The following is a 22,818-nucleotide window of genomic DNA, read 5'->3' as shown; positions in this document are numbered from 1 at the left end:
ACTGTTCTTTCCGTGCTATGACTATCTAAAGCCATTTTTGACCTTGACCTTGCAGACATTCCAGCCTTATTTATAACACACCTACCGGCAGATGGCAACAATCATATCAAATATAATCATTAATTCCCATCATAACCATTCAGAAGATATGAAGTAGACATGACTTAAATGCAAAACAGGTCCATCTATCAGTTGAAAATACTGAAAAATATAAAAGAATACCACATTTTTTCCAAGTTTTGCGTCAGATTTTATTTACTGATCCTGACAAATCTGCTGTTTAAGTTTAACGATTGATTGATTGTTGACTGCTTAACGTCCAGTGGCAATTTCAAAGTTTAATGAAATTCTATGCAGGCTTGAGAAATAAATTATTGCTTTTCAAAATACTTGAACTCCGGATTGTACCTTAATTTAAACAGTAAAAATGAAAGTTCATTTATCAGTTAAGAACGGAAAAGGGAAAATAAAATATTTAACAAGTTATTCTGGTTACAGTCCTTTGATCATGTTAAAGAATCTTCTTCATGATCAGATAAAAAATGTCTAGTTTAGTAAATGACATAACCATAGCAACATAAATCTCTTCTTATTTCATGAGTCATCCAGACGGAGCAGAATTAGATGAAACATAAGATGGTTTTGTTCATTGTTGATGACCCATGGTTGCTAGCTTCTGCGTCATTCGGTCTTGCAATCATATCCCATCTTCTTATTTTTATATTAAATGTAATAAGACAATCTGCTTCAAATGTATTACAAATACAAATACAGATAGATAGTTTATTCTCATAAAACCATGAAGTACATAGGTTACAGAGAAGTTAAAAACATGCATAAAAAAATATTAGATGAGATAACATGATATTTAAAATATAAATAAATAAATGAATAAATAACTAAATAAATAAAAAAAAATATATATAGTTAAATAAATAAAAATATGAGAATACAAAAAAAAATGAAAATAACTACAAATACAAATATCAAAATAATTCATAATAAGGTTTTGGTATCTATATGACATTATCTTTACAATTAAAAGAAGTAAAATGAACAGCATTCTGGGTAAGTAATGACGATAATTGTGAATTCATTCTATAAGTTACTGAAGAACAACTTTCTTGCCCGGTAGTTATTAAAAATATAACAACATAAATAAAATTGGATTAACGCACTGGCTGTCATTTTCATGCTTGGTCGCTCTATGCACTGAACAAGCTTATTTCTATACCTTTATAATTTGGTTTGTAAGAATAAAGATATATATTAAAAATGTGATTAAGTGAACAGATCTAATTTCAATTAGTTTGAGAAAAGAATGTCGGTTTCAGTGATATTGAATTATGTAATCGTTTGTTGCATTCACAGCTTTTGTTTTTGTTAAATATACTGAGTAAAAAGTTTAGCAGCATATTTTTCATTGAAAAAACTTTTGGTAAAAAACTAAAAACCACACCAAGTTGCAACAATATAGGTTTGATAAATATTTTTCGCATTGAAATCTCACCTTATGGTTCATTTCTTTGCTATAATCATTTGTTTATTGTTTGTTATGTTTAAAGATAAAGTTATATTTTGCAAAATAAGATTAAACATATTTGTTTGATTAATTTATTTGTTGAGGCTTAGCTTTACTGGAGACCTGTATATGTCCCTAGATTTACTTGTTTGGCTTATAAAAGTTTATAGAATTCCGCAAACAAATATTTCCAGCGATTGTCTAGTTGGTTTGAAAGGAGCATGTCATACAATAAAAAAACCTGATGCAAAGAAAATGTATATATATAATAGTAAAAACACAATAAAAAGGTTAAAAATACATGAATTGAAGCAATTATTTGAGTGCACTCACAACTTAATCCCTATGTGATTTATTATCGTGACTTTGTGTATTACCTTCGGCTTATAAAATTTGAATGTCATTTGATTATTCAGATTTTTTTTTATTTTCAAATTGATGTAATTACTTAGATAGTCTAAGAATACGATTTTAGGCGTTAACACCATAGTTTTGGCATGTTTAATTGTTTCCAGCATAATTTTAGAACGAGTTTAAAACAGCAATATGATAAGGTTAAATTCGGAACTTATAAAGGTTTAAAGTATATTCTATTAAATTTCATATTTCAAATTACACTAAAGATAAAGTAAAAAATTTGTCCTTAACATTGAATAGTGATATCACATGACCATTTACCTTCCTCGTATGTCGAAAATGGTGCGTTAACTTCATGGTATGTAATCTAATTGTTTCCTTGGTTAACATAATAATATCGGTAAGAAATAATATACATGCATCATTTATAGACGTAGCTTTTTATATACTTGTACTTATTTCTACATCGTCTGTTTGATCATATATCAGACTTTCGTTTTGTTATGATAAAAATAAGTCATATATTTATAGTACTACTTCCTTCCATTTATACGACCAATTGACCTAATTTATATGAATAAAAAAATCAGACAATGTTCTTTAGATTCAAACTTGAAAGCAACAATATTTTGATCTATGCTTGTCAGATATTTAGTTTTTTCGTATTAGTTAATCACCAGCCTCGACCTCAACTTCAAATGTACCGTATTCATTAATCGATATTGTATTTTAACCCACTTAAAATTACAATAACGTGTAATCTATTTAATGAACTTCTTAATATATGTTTTTTTAAATGCAGTATGTTCATAAAATGCAAATGAATAAAAACATAACACGTTTTAGTGCCGTCTTTATCTATGTTCCTGATAACGATGGTTAAAGGCTTTAATATATTGTTTATCTTGTTTTCATTATAGGTTCCTTTTTGACTTTTTTGATTAATGTTCTTATTGAATCTCCTCCGACTGTTGTCTGATTTTTTTCTTCAGATTATGGTTTTGTCGCTCCCCTACGATAAGTTTCCTTATTTTTTTTTCAGATCATGGTTTTGTCGCTCCCTACGACAAGTCTCCTTATATTTTTATACTTACACTGCTTTTCTATAAAATAAATGAATCTTAAAAAAAAGGCTGTCCGTACTAGAACGAATAAGTATGTGCTTTGTTGGTGTCAGACACGATGACGTTATCAACTTTTTATTTTTTTTTCAAATTCAGGAAAAGTTTTTTCTTCAGAAATTTAGTTTGTTTAATCCCAATTATTTTCTTCTTCTTATTCTTGCTGTTATCAGATAAACACATTAAAAAATTTAAAGGTACATTTCAACAAGCAATTTAAGCGAGAGAAAGTCGTAAATACCTAAATCAATATAAATTAATTTGTTTTCATTATGGAACTAAGATGATATCCACTTTCTCCTCACACGTAAAAAATAAGAAACTTATATAAATACATTTATAAAAGAACTTTGTAGTACTTATCCTAATTTAAAGAAATGTAATTCAGTGGTTTTCGTTTGTTCCTGTGTAACATATTTGTTTTTCGTTCATTGATTTGAACATAAATAGGGCCGTAATTTTCATGTTTGAATTGTTTTATATTTGTCATTCAGTCGGGGCCTTTTATAGCTGACTATGCGGTATGGGTTTTGTTCATTGTTGAAGGCCGTACGGTGACCTATTTTTCTATGTCATTTGATCTCTGGTGAAGAGTTGTCTCATTTGGGATCATACCACATCTTCTTATGTTTATGTATGCAGTATTAGCCATTAAATATCTAACTTCCAAACGGACATCCATGCGAACTCCGAAAGACCTTTGGCGTTTATTGAACTACTGTATAAAATAAATTAGAATAGTTAAAAAGTAAGTAATGGAGATATATTTACTTTCTAATTTTTTCAAAAATTTATATAAAATAATGTTAGGTTACATATCAGAAATGGCGAAAAGTAGAAATTTGCTCTGCAACTTTAATACGAGGGCATGTTGAATATGGCCAGAAATTTTTCCTTAAAAAATATTGCAAAAGAGAGGCGAAACATAACAAAGGAACTTCCAAACTCATAAGTCCAAAATAAACTGAACAAAATGCATCAAAACGTTTAATCCCGCTGCAAATGTTTGCACCTGTCCTAAGTCAGGAATCTGATTACAGTAGTTGTCGTTTGTTGATGTAGTTCATACGTGTTTCTCGTTTCTCGTTTTTATATAGATTAGACCGTTGGTTTTTCCGTTTGAATGGTTTTACACTAGTAATTTTTTGGGGCCTTTTATAGCTTGCTGTTCGGTGTGAGCCAATGATCCGTGTTGAAGACCGTACTGTGACCTATAATGGTTAACTTTTATAAATTTGGATAGAGAGTTGTCTCATTGGCACTCATACCACATCTTACTATATCTATTGACAACGCCATGGAAAACAGAAAAGGGCTAAAAAAAACAACAGTATACACAACATAGAAAACTAAAGACTGAGCAACATAAACCCCACTTAAAACAGGGGGTGATCTCAGGTGCTCCGGAAGGGCAAGCAAGGATATTTAACGCATACGATAATACAATATAATATACTAGTTTAAGCAGTTTTCATGTATTTACAGGAACATGGCCAGTAATTGGAGTAAATGTGGTGTCTGTGATTATCGTCAGGTTACCAAGCCACCAGTAGTGTGGTGTTCCGAATGTGATGAAGGACTTTGTAGAGATTGTAGCGAACACCACAGTATTTCCAAGGCATCAAGAAAACACGAAACCGTTTCCATCGCAGAATACAAGAAATTACCGAAAGAAATTCTCCAAATCGCCCAGTTCTGCAAAATACATAACGAGAAATATGAACTTTTCTGCAGGAAACACGACTGCCCGTGCTGCAAGAAATGTGTGAAAACGCATAACGATTGCAAAGATTTAACCGACATCAATGAAATCACATTAAACGTCAAAACATCAAATGCCTTTTATGAAATCGAACAAAATATATTGGAACTTGCCGAGAATGTTAGGCGAATCCGTACCAACCGTGAAGACAATTTAAAATCACTGGAAGTCAAGAGAAGAGAAATTGAAGCCGAAATCAAACAAACTAGAACCAAATTAAATACTCGCCTAGATAAACTTCAAGATGAAATAATGAAGGAATTAATTGCAGCGGAACAAACAGAAAGCAGGAAACTACAAAAGTTGCTGGCTACTTTAAAAACTAAGGAAACAGAGATCACAGAATACCAAACAAACATTTGTAATATTAAACAGCATGCATCCGAACTTCAAACCTTCTTGGCAATTAAACATATCGAAAAGGATTTAAAGGTCAAAGAAAAATTTATTCGGTCGATTACGGACAGTGACGCCACAAATCAAGTCAATATTTCATATCAAATAAACAAGTCTTTACAGCAAATCACAGAGAGCCTTCAGAATTTTGCAGAAATTAGTATCAGTTCTGTTCGATGTGATTTGTCCATTCGGAAACGGAAGGACAGACAAGCCCAGATTACGGCAACTCTTCCAACCAGAAATATCGATAACCTGACTCTGACCTTACAGAAACGTATCAATACAGGATCGTCAAATGTCCGAGGCTGTTCTATGCTCCCTGGTGGTAGGATGATTTTCTCTTGCTATACCCAAAAGAAAATAAGCGTATTCAAATCTGATGGTTCAAACGATTTTAAAATGAATAATGCCGAAGATACCTTCGATTTGGTATTTATTGGTGATGATTTTATAGCAGTTACATCTGGCTATTCAAAAAAGATAAGTATAATCGACACAAAGAATAAAAAACTGAAAAAAACATTAAACGTAAATTCATACAATGACGGAGTAGTACACAAAGATGGACATTTGATTTATTGTGCAGGGGAGAAAGGACTACAGATGATAAGTCTAAGTGATGATTCCATTACCAACATTACCAATGTTATGAATAACAAACTTTCTTACTGTGCGTACGTTACAACATTCGGTGACAAACTGTTCTATACTAACTATAACAATCACAGTGTAACCTGTTGTGATTACCATGGTAACATACTGTGGACGGTCTGTGATAAAAGTATTTTGAGGTATCCACTCGGTATCTCTGTAGACAATAATGGTAACGTGTTTGTAGTGGGACGTGATACTCACAATGTGGTCGTCATCTCTCCTGATGGACAACGCTACAGACAACTTTTATCACGTGAATATGGACTGATTTACCCAGCGGTTCTGCACTATAACACATCTACCAATAAATTGTTAGTGGCAAATGTAGATAATGCGGCGTTCTTGTTTGAAGTTGAATGATTAGCATTATTTTGTTTGGAAAAAGTATTCTAGAAATTTTATGTTTATTTAGATATAAATAATTTCATTCGAAATAAATCGTCTTATATTTATTTGATTCATAAACATTAAACAAAACTACATATGAGGTTTGGATGTGTTAACCAAATATTGACTGATTGAAAAATGTCAAAAATAGAGAATAATCGGATGCTCAAACAATAATGATAGAAAATGGGCAAAAAAATACAGAATATACAAGAACAATGGCATAATGAATACAGAAATAAATACCAACGCCCTATCATAACCCCTTACTTACATATGCTTGACAATGAACATAAAATGAACACACTAATATTCTATCTGATCCTGCATGTTTACTTTGTTTAGTAATTCAGCTCTTTTAATTCAGAAGAACACTGTACATTTTCATTAGGTATCATAACGGGTAGTAACGTCGTCATATCGATGAGCATTTAGTACAGTGATTTTGTCATAGTTTGATTAAGTTGGAAATGATTGTGTTAAGTGTTTTTAATGGCAAACAATGACAGAATATAAACATTCGTTTTTTGGCTATAGGAACGTTTGAACATAAATTCAGGCTGGTAATTATCTTTGTTTATAGCTAATATGTTAGTACATTAAAATTTGTATAACAAAATTAATAATTTCATACAGAATAATGCTTGCGTATGTCAAATTTTAAAAGTTGTTTATTCGTTTCTCATGCATAGAAAGATGTGTTTACTGTCTGTTACATCACATACTTCGTAATTATATAAAACTGTCGTCAATTATTCCCCAAAATAGCTACATTTGCACACATTTTAAGATTACTGAAAATTTGGTGTCATGGCTTGGTTCAGTAGTGTCATTGTTTAGTTCATGTTCGACGTGGTTCAGTTCTGTGATTCCTGTCGTGTACGATGGAAGAGTAACGACAAAAAATAAACAGACATTATACAATTATTGAAACACTGTTAAAAAAATATTTTCGCCGAAACCTTTTTTTGCGTTTATCCCATTCTATCCTATTTCGAGGCAATATGATGTCGCCATTTGCTAATGTTGTTGTTTTGTTTCCATACGAGTAGATCTAAGATTCACATGTTTACGTTGATTTTCTACTCGCGAAAATACATCGCTCGAGAAAATAAGTCGTCTATAGTAAATTTAAGATATAATCATTATAGTTATTTTTATAGAACACGTATGTGTAAAGAAATCACGAGGATAATATATAAATGCATTTCAAGGGCAATTTTCTTTAAAGTGGTGTTATTTGGAATACAAAAGGACCTAAGAAAGCACATATAGTAATATATAATACGTAAATGCGGTATGATTGCCAATGAGACAACTTTTAACCCGAGACCAAATGACGTAGATGATAGCAACAACAGGTCGTCGTACGGCTTTCAACAACATACAAAACCCGTACCTCTTAGCAAACTGTAAAAGGCTCCGACAAAATTAAATGTAAAGCAATTCAAATGAGAAAACCAACGTCGTGATTTATGTTAAAAACAATAAACGAAAAACAAATATGATATACAGTAACAAACGACAGCCACTGCATTACAGACTTTGGACTTGGTACATACAGGCACATACATAATATTGCGGGCTCCTAACCCTCACTTCGCCTTAACTTGGGCAGTGGTGTAATAGCACAACAAAGAGGACAAAACTATAAAAATAAGTTGAAAAGGACTTGACTCATCAGATCGATACAAAGCAAAATAATCAAGTCACATAAACACCAGAGACACAAAGAACCGATTTGTAAGAACTCACATTTACTGGAAACTAGTTCCAAGCCAATAACAACTAATAAAAAAATCATGAATCCAAGAGCAAACGTTACTTTTATTTCAGAATGGAATTCTGCTGCCAATATTCATCTTCAATCATCTTCTATACTATTAAAAACAATGATTTCTTGATTAGTCGTCGTACACAGTTTAAATGAACTTCTACCAAACTAAATACACGTGTATCTTCTAATTTGACTTTTTTTCAATCACATTTAATAATGTACAAATTCTAATACTAAATACTAGATCGACAGAGCTTTTTCTGATATTAAAAAATATCGAAACTTCATTGCATAAAAGAAACAGGCTTAAACGGGTTGCGTGAAACTACACAATACACTTATACAATATGACAAAAACGCAATGATTTTTTTTTATTCGTAATTAATAATTAATGAAAATTGACATGATATCGACCTAGTTCTGATTCGAAATTGTGATCTTTAACGATTTGACTAGTGACGCCGCACACGATATTCCAGGCAGAGTTCATCATAGTCATACGGAGGAAAGATTCTATGTGAATCAAAAGCATCGCTTTCTGTTTTTTGTTATTTATTTTATCGAATGATAGTTCAAAAGAGCAGTGGCTATATAAATCTATCATAGGAAACACAGAAATATTCTCTGCGAATCTTGTTTTGTACGATGACACCAACTCCAACTTCCAATTAGCATGAATAACTACAGATATTTTCCTTCAGCCACAGTCCTTTCCATCTTTCTTCGTTTATGTTATCACCAAATCTGACTTATCTCAGGATTTTACTTGTAGAAAAAACGACGTTGCCATTAGTAGAGCAGAAACTGATTAGTCTTCGAGAAAACATTAATTCACCCATGGAAGTATTATATTGACAGGAACTCCAACAAGCGGACTTCAAACGTTTATAGTGCGATTCCCGCAAAATCGTTAAGTATCTGTTAACTGATTAACTCGACAATGTCTTAATTATGGATGCATGGGTTCCGATCAAATTTTTGGAACATCGTGAATGATCGTAATTATGGAACATACCGAAATAACCGTATGTGTACTTAATTGTCAAGGAAATGACATTTACCGACCATGTGATAGCCTGGGGTCCTGGCTTATCTTGTCAGTATACTCACGTCGAACAATTCATCTGCATGTCTCGTAACCTGATATTGCTATGTAGAGGTCATCACATGCGTGTAATTATTAACCTCTTTTAGTCTTTAAAACATATTTGATAAATAAGTTAATAACATTTTACGATATTTTACGATAGAGAAAACCATAAATATTTGTGTTACACTCGATAAAAGTTAACAATCTTTAACTTAAAATTTGAGTTATCCGGCACCATCCGGCACACTACACGCGCATCACTTTATTTTTTGCAAACACTCTACTTCTGAATCATGTAATTTTCCTAATCGGATATTTCCCGATTTTCAAGTTCCAATGATTAAAACATACTCAACAAAACTAAAAATAAGCTTGCCCTCTTTCCGAATGCAGTTAATTTTCTTATGTCATTCTGTTAAATATGGACCGATTTTTTTTTTATCTTTTCAGCTTTGTTCTTCATTTATTGAACGGAAACAGGTGTTGTTATTCATGTGGCGATTCACAAATAACCACGGGAGTTTCCGTGTTTATTTACATTGGTAGGTAGACAAGTTTTTTTTTTTTATAAAAAAAAGGCAATACGTGAACCTTAGAACTTTTTTATTCTAATTATTAATTCAACTGAATAAGAAATCATGCAGTGTTATCTTGGCCATGTGTGTGGAGGATAATATTTTCTTTTTATTGTAAATCATTACAATTTTGGCATGTTGAGAGAAGTGTTAAATATAAAGCAAGGAGAGAAAAAAAGATTCCCAGACGTATAATTTCTCAAAGAATAATAATAATTCAAAACATGGAGGACACATGTACCTTCTTCCAAAAATTCATAAAATTAATCTAGAAATAAGTAATGAGGCATTGCGAACTGGTCAGCTAGCAGGACACATTAATATTCGTTACCGACCAATCATCAATAAGTGTAACTCTCCCGCGAGAGATACTTACTTGATCTAATTATAAATATAAAAAAGAAGATGTGGTATGATTGCCAATGAGACAACTCTCCACAAGAGACCAAATGACACAGAAATTAGCAACTATAGGTCACCGTACGACCTTCAAAAATGAGCAAAGCCCATACCGCATAGTCAGCTATAAAAGGCCCCGAAATGACAAATGTAAAACAATTCAAACGAGAAAACTAACGGCCTAATTAATGTACAAAAAATGAACGAAAAACAAATATGTAACACATCAACAAACGACAACCACTGAATTACAGGATCCCGACTTGGGACAAGCACATACATACAGAATGTGGCGGCGTTAAACATGTTAGCGGGATCTCAACCCTCCCCCTAACCTGGGACAGTGGTGTAACAGTACAACATAAGAACGAACTATAAAAATCAGTTGAAAAAGGCTTCACTCATCAGATGGATACAAACAGAAATACTACACAGAGTGGACGTGGCCGGGTACTTGTATATCCCAACAACAAATAGACACTAAGTACAGATCTGAGAGTACTCGCAGTTACTGACAGCTAGTTCAAAGCCACTAACAACTAATTAAAAAAATCATGCATCTAAGACTAAATTATCAATTAGTACACATCCAACATCCAATTATTGAAGAGACATAACTTTTACATTCAAGATACACAAAATTTCATTAATAAAATAGAGTCACACGAGGTAAAAAAGTATGCATTCTTATTGCCTATGATGTACGTCAATGTACACAAATATGATCATTGATAATTTAGAAGAAACTGTTATCAATGCATTAGTATTTATTGATACACAGGAGAATATACTTTAAATATTCTCAACAAAAAATAGATTTAACTGCATTTGTTAAATTAATTCTTAGAAACAATGAATTTGAGTTTAATGGACTGTTATACAAACACATTATAGGAGCGCCCATTGTCACCAACATGCACAGATCTGCATCTGTCTGTCCTTTTCATTAAAATCTTCCAATGGAGAGAAAACATCAAATTACACTGTCAATAGGGATGACGGTTTTATGGTCTTCACAGGCAAATTAGAGCAAGTTGAACATTTCTTTAACCTTGCAAACGAAATTGACCATCTACTTAAGTTCTAATATGAGGTGTCGACATCTAGTATGGCCTATTTAGAGGGTGGTAAAGGGTCATTTTCGTGCAACGTTTTCGGCCTTTTTATTTCTCGTTTTCTCGTGTTTTGTTCGATGTGCGTGCTTCGTGTTTTCCCTTAATTATTTTCCGTGTTTCGTGTCGGTACTCTTATTTTCTCGTGCTTGTCCCGCATTTGGTTAAAAAGTAAACCGGGACTAATTCAAAGTCAGCCCAAATATTGTTTTAAATTATAAACTAATTATCTGGTCCCAAGATATTTATTGATAGCCTTTTGTATTACTATCATAAATCGGATGCAACTAACGGACGCTAAAAGGTGACCACATGCAGGGTCGCCATGTCCATTTATAATGACTTCATGATCTCCAAGAACGGCTGAGTAATAACTTTTGGTACTTTTTTCCTTAATATTTACGATTTTATTCGTTGGCTTCGTTTTTCCAGAGTGTTTTTTTTTTCTTGCAACGTTTTTGCGATTTGTTATTTCGCGTGTTTCCGTGTTCAGACCCTCCCCTTTACCACCCTCTATTTAGATACCGAAGTGTACAAAAGTGAACGATTCCATAATAATGGAATTCTTGATGTTAAGTCGCATATATTAAAAACACAGAAACGTATCAATATTTACCAATCACTAGTGCACATCCAAACACACATAAATTTAAGAGCATTACAGTGTGTGAATAATATAAGAAATTTCTACTTCTACCACTAAGTGACCACCGTCATTTGGTTGACTATCCTGTCACTGTTTGGTGTGCGCTTGCATACTTAACAAGTCCAAAAATAATTTTAACAGAAAGGAAATAATGTGTGCTGTACATAACATTTATACATGGTGCAAATAAAAACATGGGACTTGAAATTTAATGTGCATGCAGTAGTCTCTTGAACGAGTCAAGACTTTCTGCAGCGGCCACTGAAATAATAGTCGGACATCAATGAATTAAATAAACATTTAATTAACTTACAAGATAACTTAATTGATAGAGAATACTGTAAAAAGGAAACAGTAAAAGTTGTAAAAATGTATATTAACGAACAGTCTTTATTTTACTTGTTTTATTTTCATTTGAAACAGATTTTTTTTATGTGATTTGTCAAAATGACAAGTGTGCATAATGATTTTATTGTTACAAATCAAATCCCAAAGTCCACTATAACTCATTATGTAGAAACCACAGCACTATTTTAGAATATCTCTCTGTGAATATCTTGACACAGATGTTTGATACCATAGGTCGTTATAATTAAATCTTGACCATTTAACTTTCACTTGTTTATCAAAGGGTACAATTGTCAACTTTGCTCAAGTCAGTAAACCCTTGCAATGCGTAAAATGTTACTTTACAATAAATATACATGTTTGAAAAGGATCTATAGATTGTTCATTATCATATATCAGATAAGTGAATTAGCGATCTGTGAAAATTCTTTATTGCCATGTTTTAAATATCTTAGATACACCGTATGGAGGCGCTCTTAATTGCAGGAAGCTAATACAGATAAGATGAATAGGTGTTCCGAATGAACCGTGAACAATTTAGCTTCCGAATATTCCTCCATTGACTATATTTCTATCTAATAAATATGCGTGTCGGCTCTTGGGCTGATATTGACCGAGGGCTGATAATACATCTGATATGAAAAATGACATGTTATGATCTTTTTATCATATGCTTCAACAATAGAGAAAAATAACAGTTTAACATATTGATCCTTTTTAGTTGTTCTCACGTAGAAGTTCAAAAAGTGAAAAGTTTACAGACGTCGGACGCCAAATGTAGTACATCCGATATGAAATCTTTCTAACATATGCCTTAACAGAGGGAAAAAATTAACGGCATGATATATTTTTATATTGACGATAAAAAAATCAACAAAACATAATGAACACTGTTTGGAAAAATTTGTAAAAACATTTGTAAAGTAACTTTCTAAATTATGCTGGAAACTTTTAGAAATGCATTTATTTGAACATTTTTTTGATTTTACATAATATATTATCCTGTATAGTAATAACCGTTTTGTACTCTTCTTTAATTGCAATGGTTTTTTTTTCACTTAAACGTACCATTGAGGTGTATTTTCCGGAATTTGCCGAGTATCGCCGTAATGCCATGCGATAACGTTACGGAAAGGCATGTGATAATAATCGAAGCATGTGATAAATTTTTCATATCAGCCCGCTAAACACCATTTCGGTAAAATATGGAAATCGCGTAAATTCAATGCTGTAATCATACTGTAAAAATCATATGTTATTTCCTATAAGTATATGATAAGGATGATTACCATTATAATTATTATTACTGACTTCTAATCATCTATCAGTGTCATCAAACGGGTATACATAAGAACTAAGTGTATGTTATAGGACGAATAAAATAGTTAAAAATTCATAAATTTATAAGAAATAAAGGAAATCAATAAGGTCAAAGTACCATTTGCAACTTATTCCCGTGCCCCCACCCCAGCAAAGAAATATTCTAGACTAAAATTTTAACTGACGCAAAGGTTGGCATCAAAATTTCCTAGAAATTTTGAGTTTGTCGCATGAAATTTTGTAAACCATTCCACAAAGTGTAATTTTAATAAGAAATAGAGTCTGTCCGACTTAAAGCACTAAGTTGCTGGTTAGGAATTTTAACATTCCAAAACGACCGATCGAAAGTAAAAAGTGTAAAATTGGCGCATTAAGTTCGCAGACTTTAAAACCAGTCCTCTGGTATTTGTGTATGCTTATTATTGCATCAACTGTTCTTTCCGTGATATGACTGTCTAAAGCCATTTTTGACCTTGACCTTGCAGACATTCCAGCCTTATTTATAACACACCTCCCAGCAGATGGCAACAATCATACCAAATATAATTATTAAGTTCCATCATAACCATTCAGAAAATATGAAGTAGACATGACTTTAATGCAAAACAGGTCCATCTATCAGTTGAAAATACTGAAAAATATAAAAGAATACCACATTTTTTCCAAGTTTTGCGTCAGATTTTATTTACTGATTCTGACAAATCTGCTGTTTACGTTTAACGATTGATTGATTGTTGACTGCTTAACGTTCAGTGGCAATTTCAAAGTTTAATGAATATCTATGCAGGCTTGAGAAATAAATTATTGCTTTTCAAAATACTTGAACTCCGGATTGTACCTTAATTTAAACAGTAAAAATGAAAGTTCATTTATCAGTTAAGAACGGAAAAGGGAAAAGAAAATATTTAACAAGTTATTCTGGTTACAGTCCTTTGATCACGTTAAAGAATCTTCTTCATGATCAGATAAAAAATGTCTAGTTTAGTAAATGACATAACCCTAGCAACATAAATCTCTTCTTATTTCATCAGTCAACTAGACGGAGCAGAATTAAATGAAACATAAGATGGTTTTTTTCATTGTTGATGACCCATGGTTGCTAGCTTCTGCGTCATTCGGTCTTGCAATCATATCCCATCTTCTTATTTTTATATTAAATGTAACAAGACAATCTGCTTCAAATGTATTACAAATACAAATACAGATAGATAGTTTATTCTCATAAAACCATTAAGTACATAGGTTATAGAGAAGTTAAAAACATGCATAAAAAATAATAGATGAGATAACATAATATTTAAAATATAAATAAATAAATGAATAAATAAATAACTAAATAAATTAAAAAAAAAATATATAGTTAAATAAATAAAAATATGAGAATACAAAAAAAAAATGAAAATAATTACAAATACAAATATCAAAATAATTCATAATAAGGTTTTGGTATCTATATGACATTATCTTTACAATTAAAAGAAGTAAAATGAACAGCATTCTGGGTAAGTAATGACGATAATTGTGAATTCATTCTATAAGTTACTGAAGAACAACTTTCTTGCCCGGTAGTTATTAAAAATATAACAACATAAATAAAATTGGATTAACGCACTGGCTGTCATTTTCATGCTTGGTCGCTCTATGCACTGACCAAGCTTATTTCTATACCTTTATAATTTGGTTTGTAAGAATAAAGATATATATTAAAAATGTAAGTTAGTGGACAGATCTAATTTCAATTAGTTTGAGAAAAGAATGTCGGTTTCAGTGATATTGAATTTTGTAATCGTTTGTTGCATTCACAGCTTTTGTTTTTGTTAAATATACTGAGTAAAAAGTTAAGCAGCATATTTTTCATTGAAAAAACTTTAGATAAAAAACTAAAAACCACACCAAGTTGCAACAATATAGGTTTGATAAATATTTTTCGCATTGAAATATCACCTTATGGTTCATTTCTTTGCTATAATCATTTGTTTATTGTTTGTTATGTTTAAAGATAAAGTTATTTTTTGCAAAATAAGATTAAACATATTTGTTTGATTAACTTATTTGTTGAGGCTTATCTTTACGGAGACATGTATATGTCCCTAGATTTACTTGTTTGGCTTATAAAAGTTTATAGAATCCCGCAAACAAATATTTCCAGCGATTGTCTAGTTGGTTTGAAAGGAGCATGTCATACAATAAAAAAACCTGATGCAAAGAAAATGTATAAATATAATAGTAAAAACACAATAAAAAGGTTAAAAATACATGAATTGAAGCAATTATTTGAGTGTACTCAACTTAATTCCTATGTGATTTATTATCGTCACTTTGTGTATTACATTCGGCTTATGAAATTTGAATGTCATTTGATCATTCAGATTTTTTTTTATTTCTAATTGATGTAATAACTTAGTTAGTTTAAGAATACGATTTTAGGTAACACCATAGTTTTGGCATGTTTAATTGTTTCCAGCATAATTTTAGAACGAGTTTAAAACAGCAATATAATAAGGTTAAATTCGGAACTGATAAAGGTTTAAAGTATATTCTATTAAATTTCATATTTCAAATTACAGTAAAGATAAAATAAAAATTTGTCCTTAACATTGAATAGTGATATCACATGACCATTTACCTTCCTCGTATGTCGAAAATGGTGCGTTAACTTCATGGTATGTAATCTAATTGTTTCCTTGGTTAACATAATAATATCGGTAAGAAATAATATACATGCATCATTTATAGACGTAGCTTTTTATATACTTGTACTTATTTCTACATCGTCTGTTTGATCATATATCAGACTTTCGTTTTGTTGTGATAAAAATAAGTCATATATTTATAGTACTACTTTCTTCCATTTATACGACCAATTGACCTAATGTATATGAATAAAAAAATCAGACAATGTTCTTTAGATTCAACCTTGAAAGCAACAATATTTCCGTTGATCTATGCTTGTCAGATAGTTAGTTTTTTCGTATTAATTAATCACCAGCCTCGACCTCAACTTCAAATGTACCGTATTCACTAATCGATATAATTTGTATTTTAACCCACTTAGAATTACAATAACGTGTAATCTATTTATGAACTTCTTAATATATGCAGTATGTTCATAAAATGCAAATGAATAAAAACATAACACGTTTTAGTGCCGTCTTTATCTATGTTCCCGATAACGATGGTTAAAGGCTTTAATATATTGTTTATCTTGTTTTCATTATAGGTTCCTTTTTGACTCTTTTGATTAAAGTTCTTATTGAATCTCCTCCGACTGTTGTCTGATTTTTTTCTTCAGATTATGGTTTTGTCGCTCCCCTACGATAAGTTTCCTTATTTTTTTTCAGATCATGGTTTTGTCGCTCCCTACGATAAGTCTCCTTAAATTTTTATACTTACACTGCTTTTCTATAAAATAAATGAATCTTTAAAAAAAAAGTCTGTCCGTACTAGGACGAATAAGTATGTGCTTTGTTGGTGTCAGGCACGATGACGTTATCAACTTTTTATTTTCTTCAAATTCAAGAAAAGTTTTTTATTCAGAAATTTAGTTTGTTTAATACCAATTATTTTCTTCTTCTTATCCTTGCTGTTATCAGATAAGCACATTAAAAAATTTAAAGGTACATTTCAACAAGCAATTAAAGCGAGAGAAAGTATTAAATACCTAAATCAATATAAATTAATTTGTTTTCATTATGAAACTAGGATGATATCCACTTTCTCCTCACATGTAAAAAATTAGAAACTTTATAGAAATACATTTATAAAAGAACTTTGTAGTACTTATCCTGATTTAAAGAAATGTAATACTGAAAATATTTTTATATGGCTAATTGATTGTGAGAATCTAGAAGTTCTAAAACGCTTATGTAATTTGATAATCAGATTCAAGCTTCGCTCTCACCCCATATGGAATTTACTGACCCCATATATATCGTATTAGGTCACTAACACACCATGAAACTAATAATATATACATATCTGTTTTATTTTTTATATATATATACAAGTCTAAATTGAAAACAACGTTCAAACCTACGCAATCTTTATACGTGTGCATACAAAACAAATTTCTTGGTAGAGGGGTCTAAATACAGCACAAACAACATTTTCCAAAAAACCAAAATGTGAAAAAGTATATTTTAACAAAACGCATTTGACTAACAGGTCGAACAACGGATGTTCTTAAACCCTGCCGACTGCCATGGCGATTGCCGGCCAAATAAACGTATCACAAGATGTAACAAAATGGATCTTAACTATTAATATATATATATATATATATATATATATAAGAACTTTTCCTCCTCGTTCATCTGACTAAAACTTTCACTTTATTAGATATGACAGTAAAAACTTGCTTTCGCTTATTGTTGTATTTGTCACATTTAATTATAACAATTTTAATAACGAAAGTTTTTAATACAAATATGTATGTAATCATGACAACTGTCCCAGCTTAGGGGAGGGTTTGAAGCCAACAAAATAGAATAACCCCGCCACATTCTTTACGAGCCTGTCCCAAGTCAAGAGCCTGTAATTCAGTTGTTTTCGTTTGTTCCTGTGTAACATATTTGTTTTTCGTTCATTGATTTGAACATAAATCGGGCCGTAATTTTCACGTTTGAATTGTTTTATATTTGTCATTCAGTCGGGGCCTTTTATAGCTGACTATGCGGTATGGGTTTTGTTCATTGTTGAAGGCCGTACGGTGACCTATTTTTCTATGTCATTTGATCTCTGGTGAAGAGTTGTCTCATTTGGAATCATACCACATCTTCTAATTTTTATGTATGCAGTATTTGCCATTGAATATCTAACTTCCAAACGGACATCCATGCGAACTCCGAAAGACCTTTGGCTTTTATTGAACTACTGTATAAAATAAATTAGAATAGATAAAAAATAAGTAATGGAGATATATTTACTTTCCAATTTTTTCAAAAATTTATATAAAATAATGTTAGGTTACATATCAGAAATGGCGAAAAGTAGAAATTTGCTCTGCAACTTTAATACGAGGGCATGTTGAATATGGCCAGAAATTTTTCCTTAAAAAATATTGCAAAAGAGAGGCGAAACATAACCAAAGAACATTCAAACTCGTAAGTCCAAAATAAACTGAACAAAATCCATCAAAACGTTTAATCCCGCTGCAAATGTTTGCACCTGTCCTAAGTCAGGAATCTGATTACAGTAGTTGTCGTCTGTTTACGTAGTTCATACGTGTTTCTCGTTTCTCGTTTTTATATAGATTAGACCGTCGGTTTTTCCGTTTGAATGGTTTTACACTAGTAATTTTTTTGGGCCCTTTATAGCTTGCTGTTCGGTTTGGGCCAATGCTCCGTGTTGAAGGCCGTACCTTGATCTATAATGTTTAACTTTTATAAATTGTTACTTGGATGGAGAGTTGTCTCATTGGCACTCATCCCACATCTTCCTATATCTATTGACAACGCCATGGAAAACAGAAAAGGGCTAAAAAAAACAACAGTATACAAAACACAACATAGAAAATTAAAGACTGAGCAACATAAACCCCACTTAAAACAGGGGGTGATCTCAGGTGCTCCGGAAGGGCAAGCAAGGATATTTAACGCATACGATAATACAATATAATATACTAGTTTAAGCAGTTTTCATGTATTTACAGGGAACATGGCCAGTGATTGGAGTAAATGTGGTGTCTGTGATTATCGTCAGGTTACCAAGCCATCAGTAGTGTGGTGTTCCGAATGTGATGAAGGACTTTGTAGAGATTGTAGCGAACACCACAGTATTTCCAAGGCATCAAGAAACCACGAAACCGTTTCCATCGCAGAATACAAGAAATTACCGAAAGAAATTCTCCAAATCGCCCAGTTCTGTAAAATACATAACGAGAAATATGAACTTTTCTGCAGGAAACACGACTGCCCGTGCTGCAAGAAATGTGTGAAAACGCATAACAATTGCAAAGATTTAACCGACATCAATGAAATCACATTAAACGTCAAAACATCAAATGCCTTTTATGAAATCGAACAAAATGTATTGGAACTTGCCGAGAATGTTAGGCGAATCCGTACCAACCGTGAAGACAATTTAAAATCACTGGAAGTCAAGAGAAGAGAAATTGAAGCCGAAATCAAACAAACTAGAACCAAATTAAATACTCGCCTAGATAAACTTCAAGATGAAATAATGAAGGAATTAATGGCAGCGGAACAAACAGAAAGCAGGAAACTACAAAAGTTGCTGTCTACTTTAAAAACTAAGGAAACAGAGATCACAGAATACCAAACAAACATTTGTAATATTAAACAGCATGCATCCGAACTTCAAACCTTCTTGGCAATTAAACATATCGAAAAGGATTTAAAGGTCCAAGAAAAATTTATTCGGTCGATTACGGACAGTGACGCCACAAATCAAGTCAATATTTCATATCAAGTAAACAAGTCTTTACAGCAAATCACAGAGAGCGTTCAGAAGTTTGCAGAAATTAGTATCAGTTCTGTTCGATGTGATTTGTCCATTCGGAAACGGAAGGACAGACAAGCCCAGATTACGGTAGCTCTTCCAACCAGAAATATCGATAACCTGATTCTGACCTTACAGAAACGTATCAATACAGGGTCGTCAAATGTCCGAGGTTGTTCTATGCTCCCTGGTGGTAGGATGATTTTCTCTAGCTTTACCCAAAAGAAAATAAGCGTATTCAAATCTGATGGTTCAAAAGATTTTGAAATGAATAATGCCGAAGGTACCTTCGATTTGGTATTTATTGGTGATGATTCTATAGCAGTTACATCTGGCTGTTCAAAAAAGATAAATATAATCGACACAAAGAACAACAAACTGAAAAAAACATTAAGCGTAAATTCATACAATGGTGGAGTAGTATACAAAGATGGACATTTGATTTATTGTGGAAGAGAGAAAGGACTACAGATGGTTAGTCTAAGTGATGAATCCATTACCAATGTTACCAATAACAAACTCTCAGACTTAGCGTACGTTACAACATTCGGTGACAAACTGTTCTATACTAACTTTGACAATCACAGTGTAACCTGTTGTGATTACCATGGTAACATACTGTGGACGTTCTGTGATACAAGTGTTCTGATGCATCCGCTCGGTATCTCTGTAGACAATGGTGGTAACGTGTTTGTAGTGGGACGTCATACTGACAATGTGATCGTCATCTCTCCTGATGGACAACGATACAGGCAACTTTTATCAAGTGAAGATGGACTGAATTACCCAAATGTTCTGCACTATGACACATCTACCAATACATTGTTAGTGGCAAATGTTGTAAAGGCGGCGTTCTTGTTTGAAGTTGAATGATTAGCATTATTTTGTTTGGAAAATGTATTCTAGAAATTTTACGTTTATTTAGATATAGATAATTTCATTCGAAATAAATATTTCCGGCTATAGTAACTCAAAGACGGAATACCAATACTTTGAACTTTATTAGCAAGGTCCGGACAGTACCAGACCTAAGACCTAAACTGACTTCAAAATAACATACAAAAGTATATATAAAAAACAGTATCTATAGAAAAGGATTAGTGTCCAACGGATTAACTTTATATCGTCAAGGTGGTTTCCATTACGACAAACATATATTTAACAATAGAATTAATTAAACACAAAAAAATGCAAATGGTTAGATAAACGGATTAACAAATTGTCACTTTAGCACTTAAAATATATTGTCTGAATTTGCTTTATTTCTAATTCACATGCATTTGTCCAAATCTTCCGGGTTATATTAATCGTCTTATATTTACTTGATTCATGAACATTAAACAAAACTACATATGAGGTTAGGATTGTGTTTACCGAATATTGGCTGATAGAAAAATGTCAAAAATAGAGAATAATCGGATGTTCAAACAATAATGATAGAAAATGGGCAAAAAAATACAGAATATACAAGAACAATGGCATAATGAATACAGAAATAAATATCAACGCCCTATCATAACCCCTTACTTACATATGCTTGACAATGACCATAAAATGAACACACTAATATTCTATCTGATCCTGCATGTTTACTTTGTTTAGTAATTCAGCTCTTTTAATTCAGAAGAACACTGTACATTTTCATTAGGTATCATAACGGGTAGTAACGTCGTCATATCGATGAGCGTTTAGTACAGTGATTTTGTCATAGTTTGATTAAGTTGGACATGATTGTGTTAAGTGTTTTTAATGGCAAACAATGACGGAATATAAACATTCGTTGTTTGGCTATAGGAACGTTTGAACATAAATTCAGGCTGGTAATTATCTTTGTTTATAGCTAATATGTTAGTACATTAAAATTTGTATAACAAAATTAATAATTTCATACAGAATAATGCTTGCGTATGTCAAATTTTAAAAGTTGTTTATTCGTTTCTCATGCATAGAAAGATTTGTTTACTGTCTGTTACATCACATACTTCGTAATTATATAAAACTGTCGTCAATTATTCCCCAAAATAGCTACATTTGCACACATTTTTAGATTACTGAAAATTTGGTGTCATGGCTTGGTTCAGTAGTGTCATTGTTTAGTTCATGTTCGACTTGGTTCAGTTCTGTGATTCCTGTCGTGTACGATGGTAGAGTAACGACAAAAAATAAACAGACATTATACAATTATTGAAATACTGTTAAAAAAATATTTTCGCCGATACCTTTTTTTTTGCGTTTATCCCATTCTATCCTATTTCGAGGCAATATGATGTCGCCATTTGCTAATGTTGTTGTTTTGTTTCCATACGAGTAGATCTAAGTTTCACATGTTTACGTTGATTTTCTACTCGCGAAAATACATCGCTCGAGAAAATAAGTCGTCTATAGTAAATTTAAGATATAATCATTATAGTTATTTTTATAGAACACGTATGTGTAAAGAAATCACGAGGATAATAAATACATGCATTTCAAAGTTAATTTTCTTTAAAAGTGGTGTTATTTGGAATACAAAAGGACCTAAGAAAGCACATATAGTAATATATAATAAGTAAATGCGGTATGATTGCCAATGAGACAACTATCAACCGGAGACCAAATGACGTAGATGTTAGCAACTATAGGTCGCCGTACGGCCTTCAACAATATACAAAACCCGTACCTCTTAGCAAACTGTAAAAGGCTCCGACAAAATTAAATGTAAAGCAATTCAAATGAGAAAACCAACGTCGTGATTTATGTTAAAAACAATAAACGAAAAACAAATATGATATACAGTAACAAACGACAGCCACTGCATTACAGACTTTGGACTTGGTACATACAGGCACATACATAATATTGCGGGCTCCTAACCCTCACCTCGCCTTAACTTGGGCAGTGGTGTAATAG

General features: G+C 32.0%; 1 protein-coding gene across 1 annotated transcript; it reads left to right on the top strand.

Moving 5' to 3' along the window:
• The first annotated feature begins 2,191 nt into the window (after positions 1-2,191).
• LOC127724560 (uncharacterized) lies at positions 2,192-21,285 on the top strand. Its single transcript, XM_052231543.1, has 3 exons — positions 2,192-2,237; positions 4,486-4,534; positions 19,171-21,285. Exons 2-3 carry the CDS (start codon positions 4,490-4,492, stop codon positions 20,800-20,802), a joined length of 1,677 nt encoding a protein of 558 aa, XP_052087503.1. The 5' UTR covers positions 2,192-2,237; positions 4,486-4,489; the 3' UTR covers positions 20,803-21,285.
• Positions 21,286-22,818: the final 1,533 nt, after the last annotated feature.

The sequence above is a fragment of the Mytilus californianus genome, unplaced genomic scaffold (assembly GCF_021869535.1).
Source record: "Mytilus californianus isolate M0D057914Y unplaced genomic scaffold, xbMytCali1.0.p SCAF_14, whole genome shotgun sequence".
Lineage (NCBI taxonomy): Eukaryota > Metazoa > Mollusca > Bivalvia > Mytilida > Mytilidae > Mytilus > Mytilus californianus.
The sequence above is the reverse complement of the archived record's forward strand: the minus strand, read 5'-3'. Positions and strand labels throughout refer to the sequence as shown.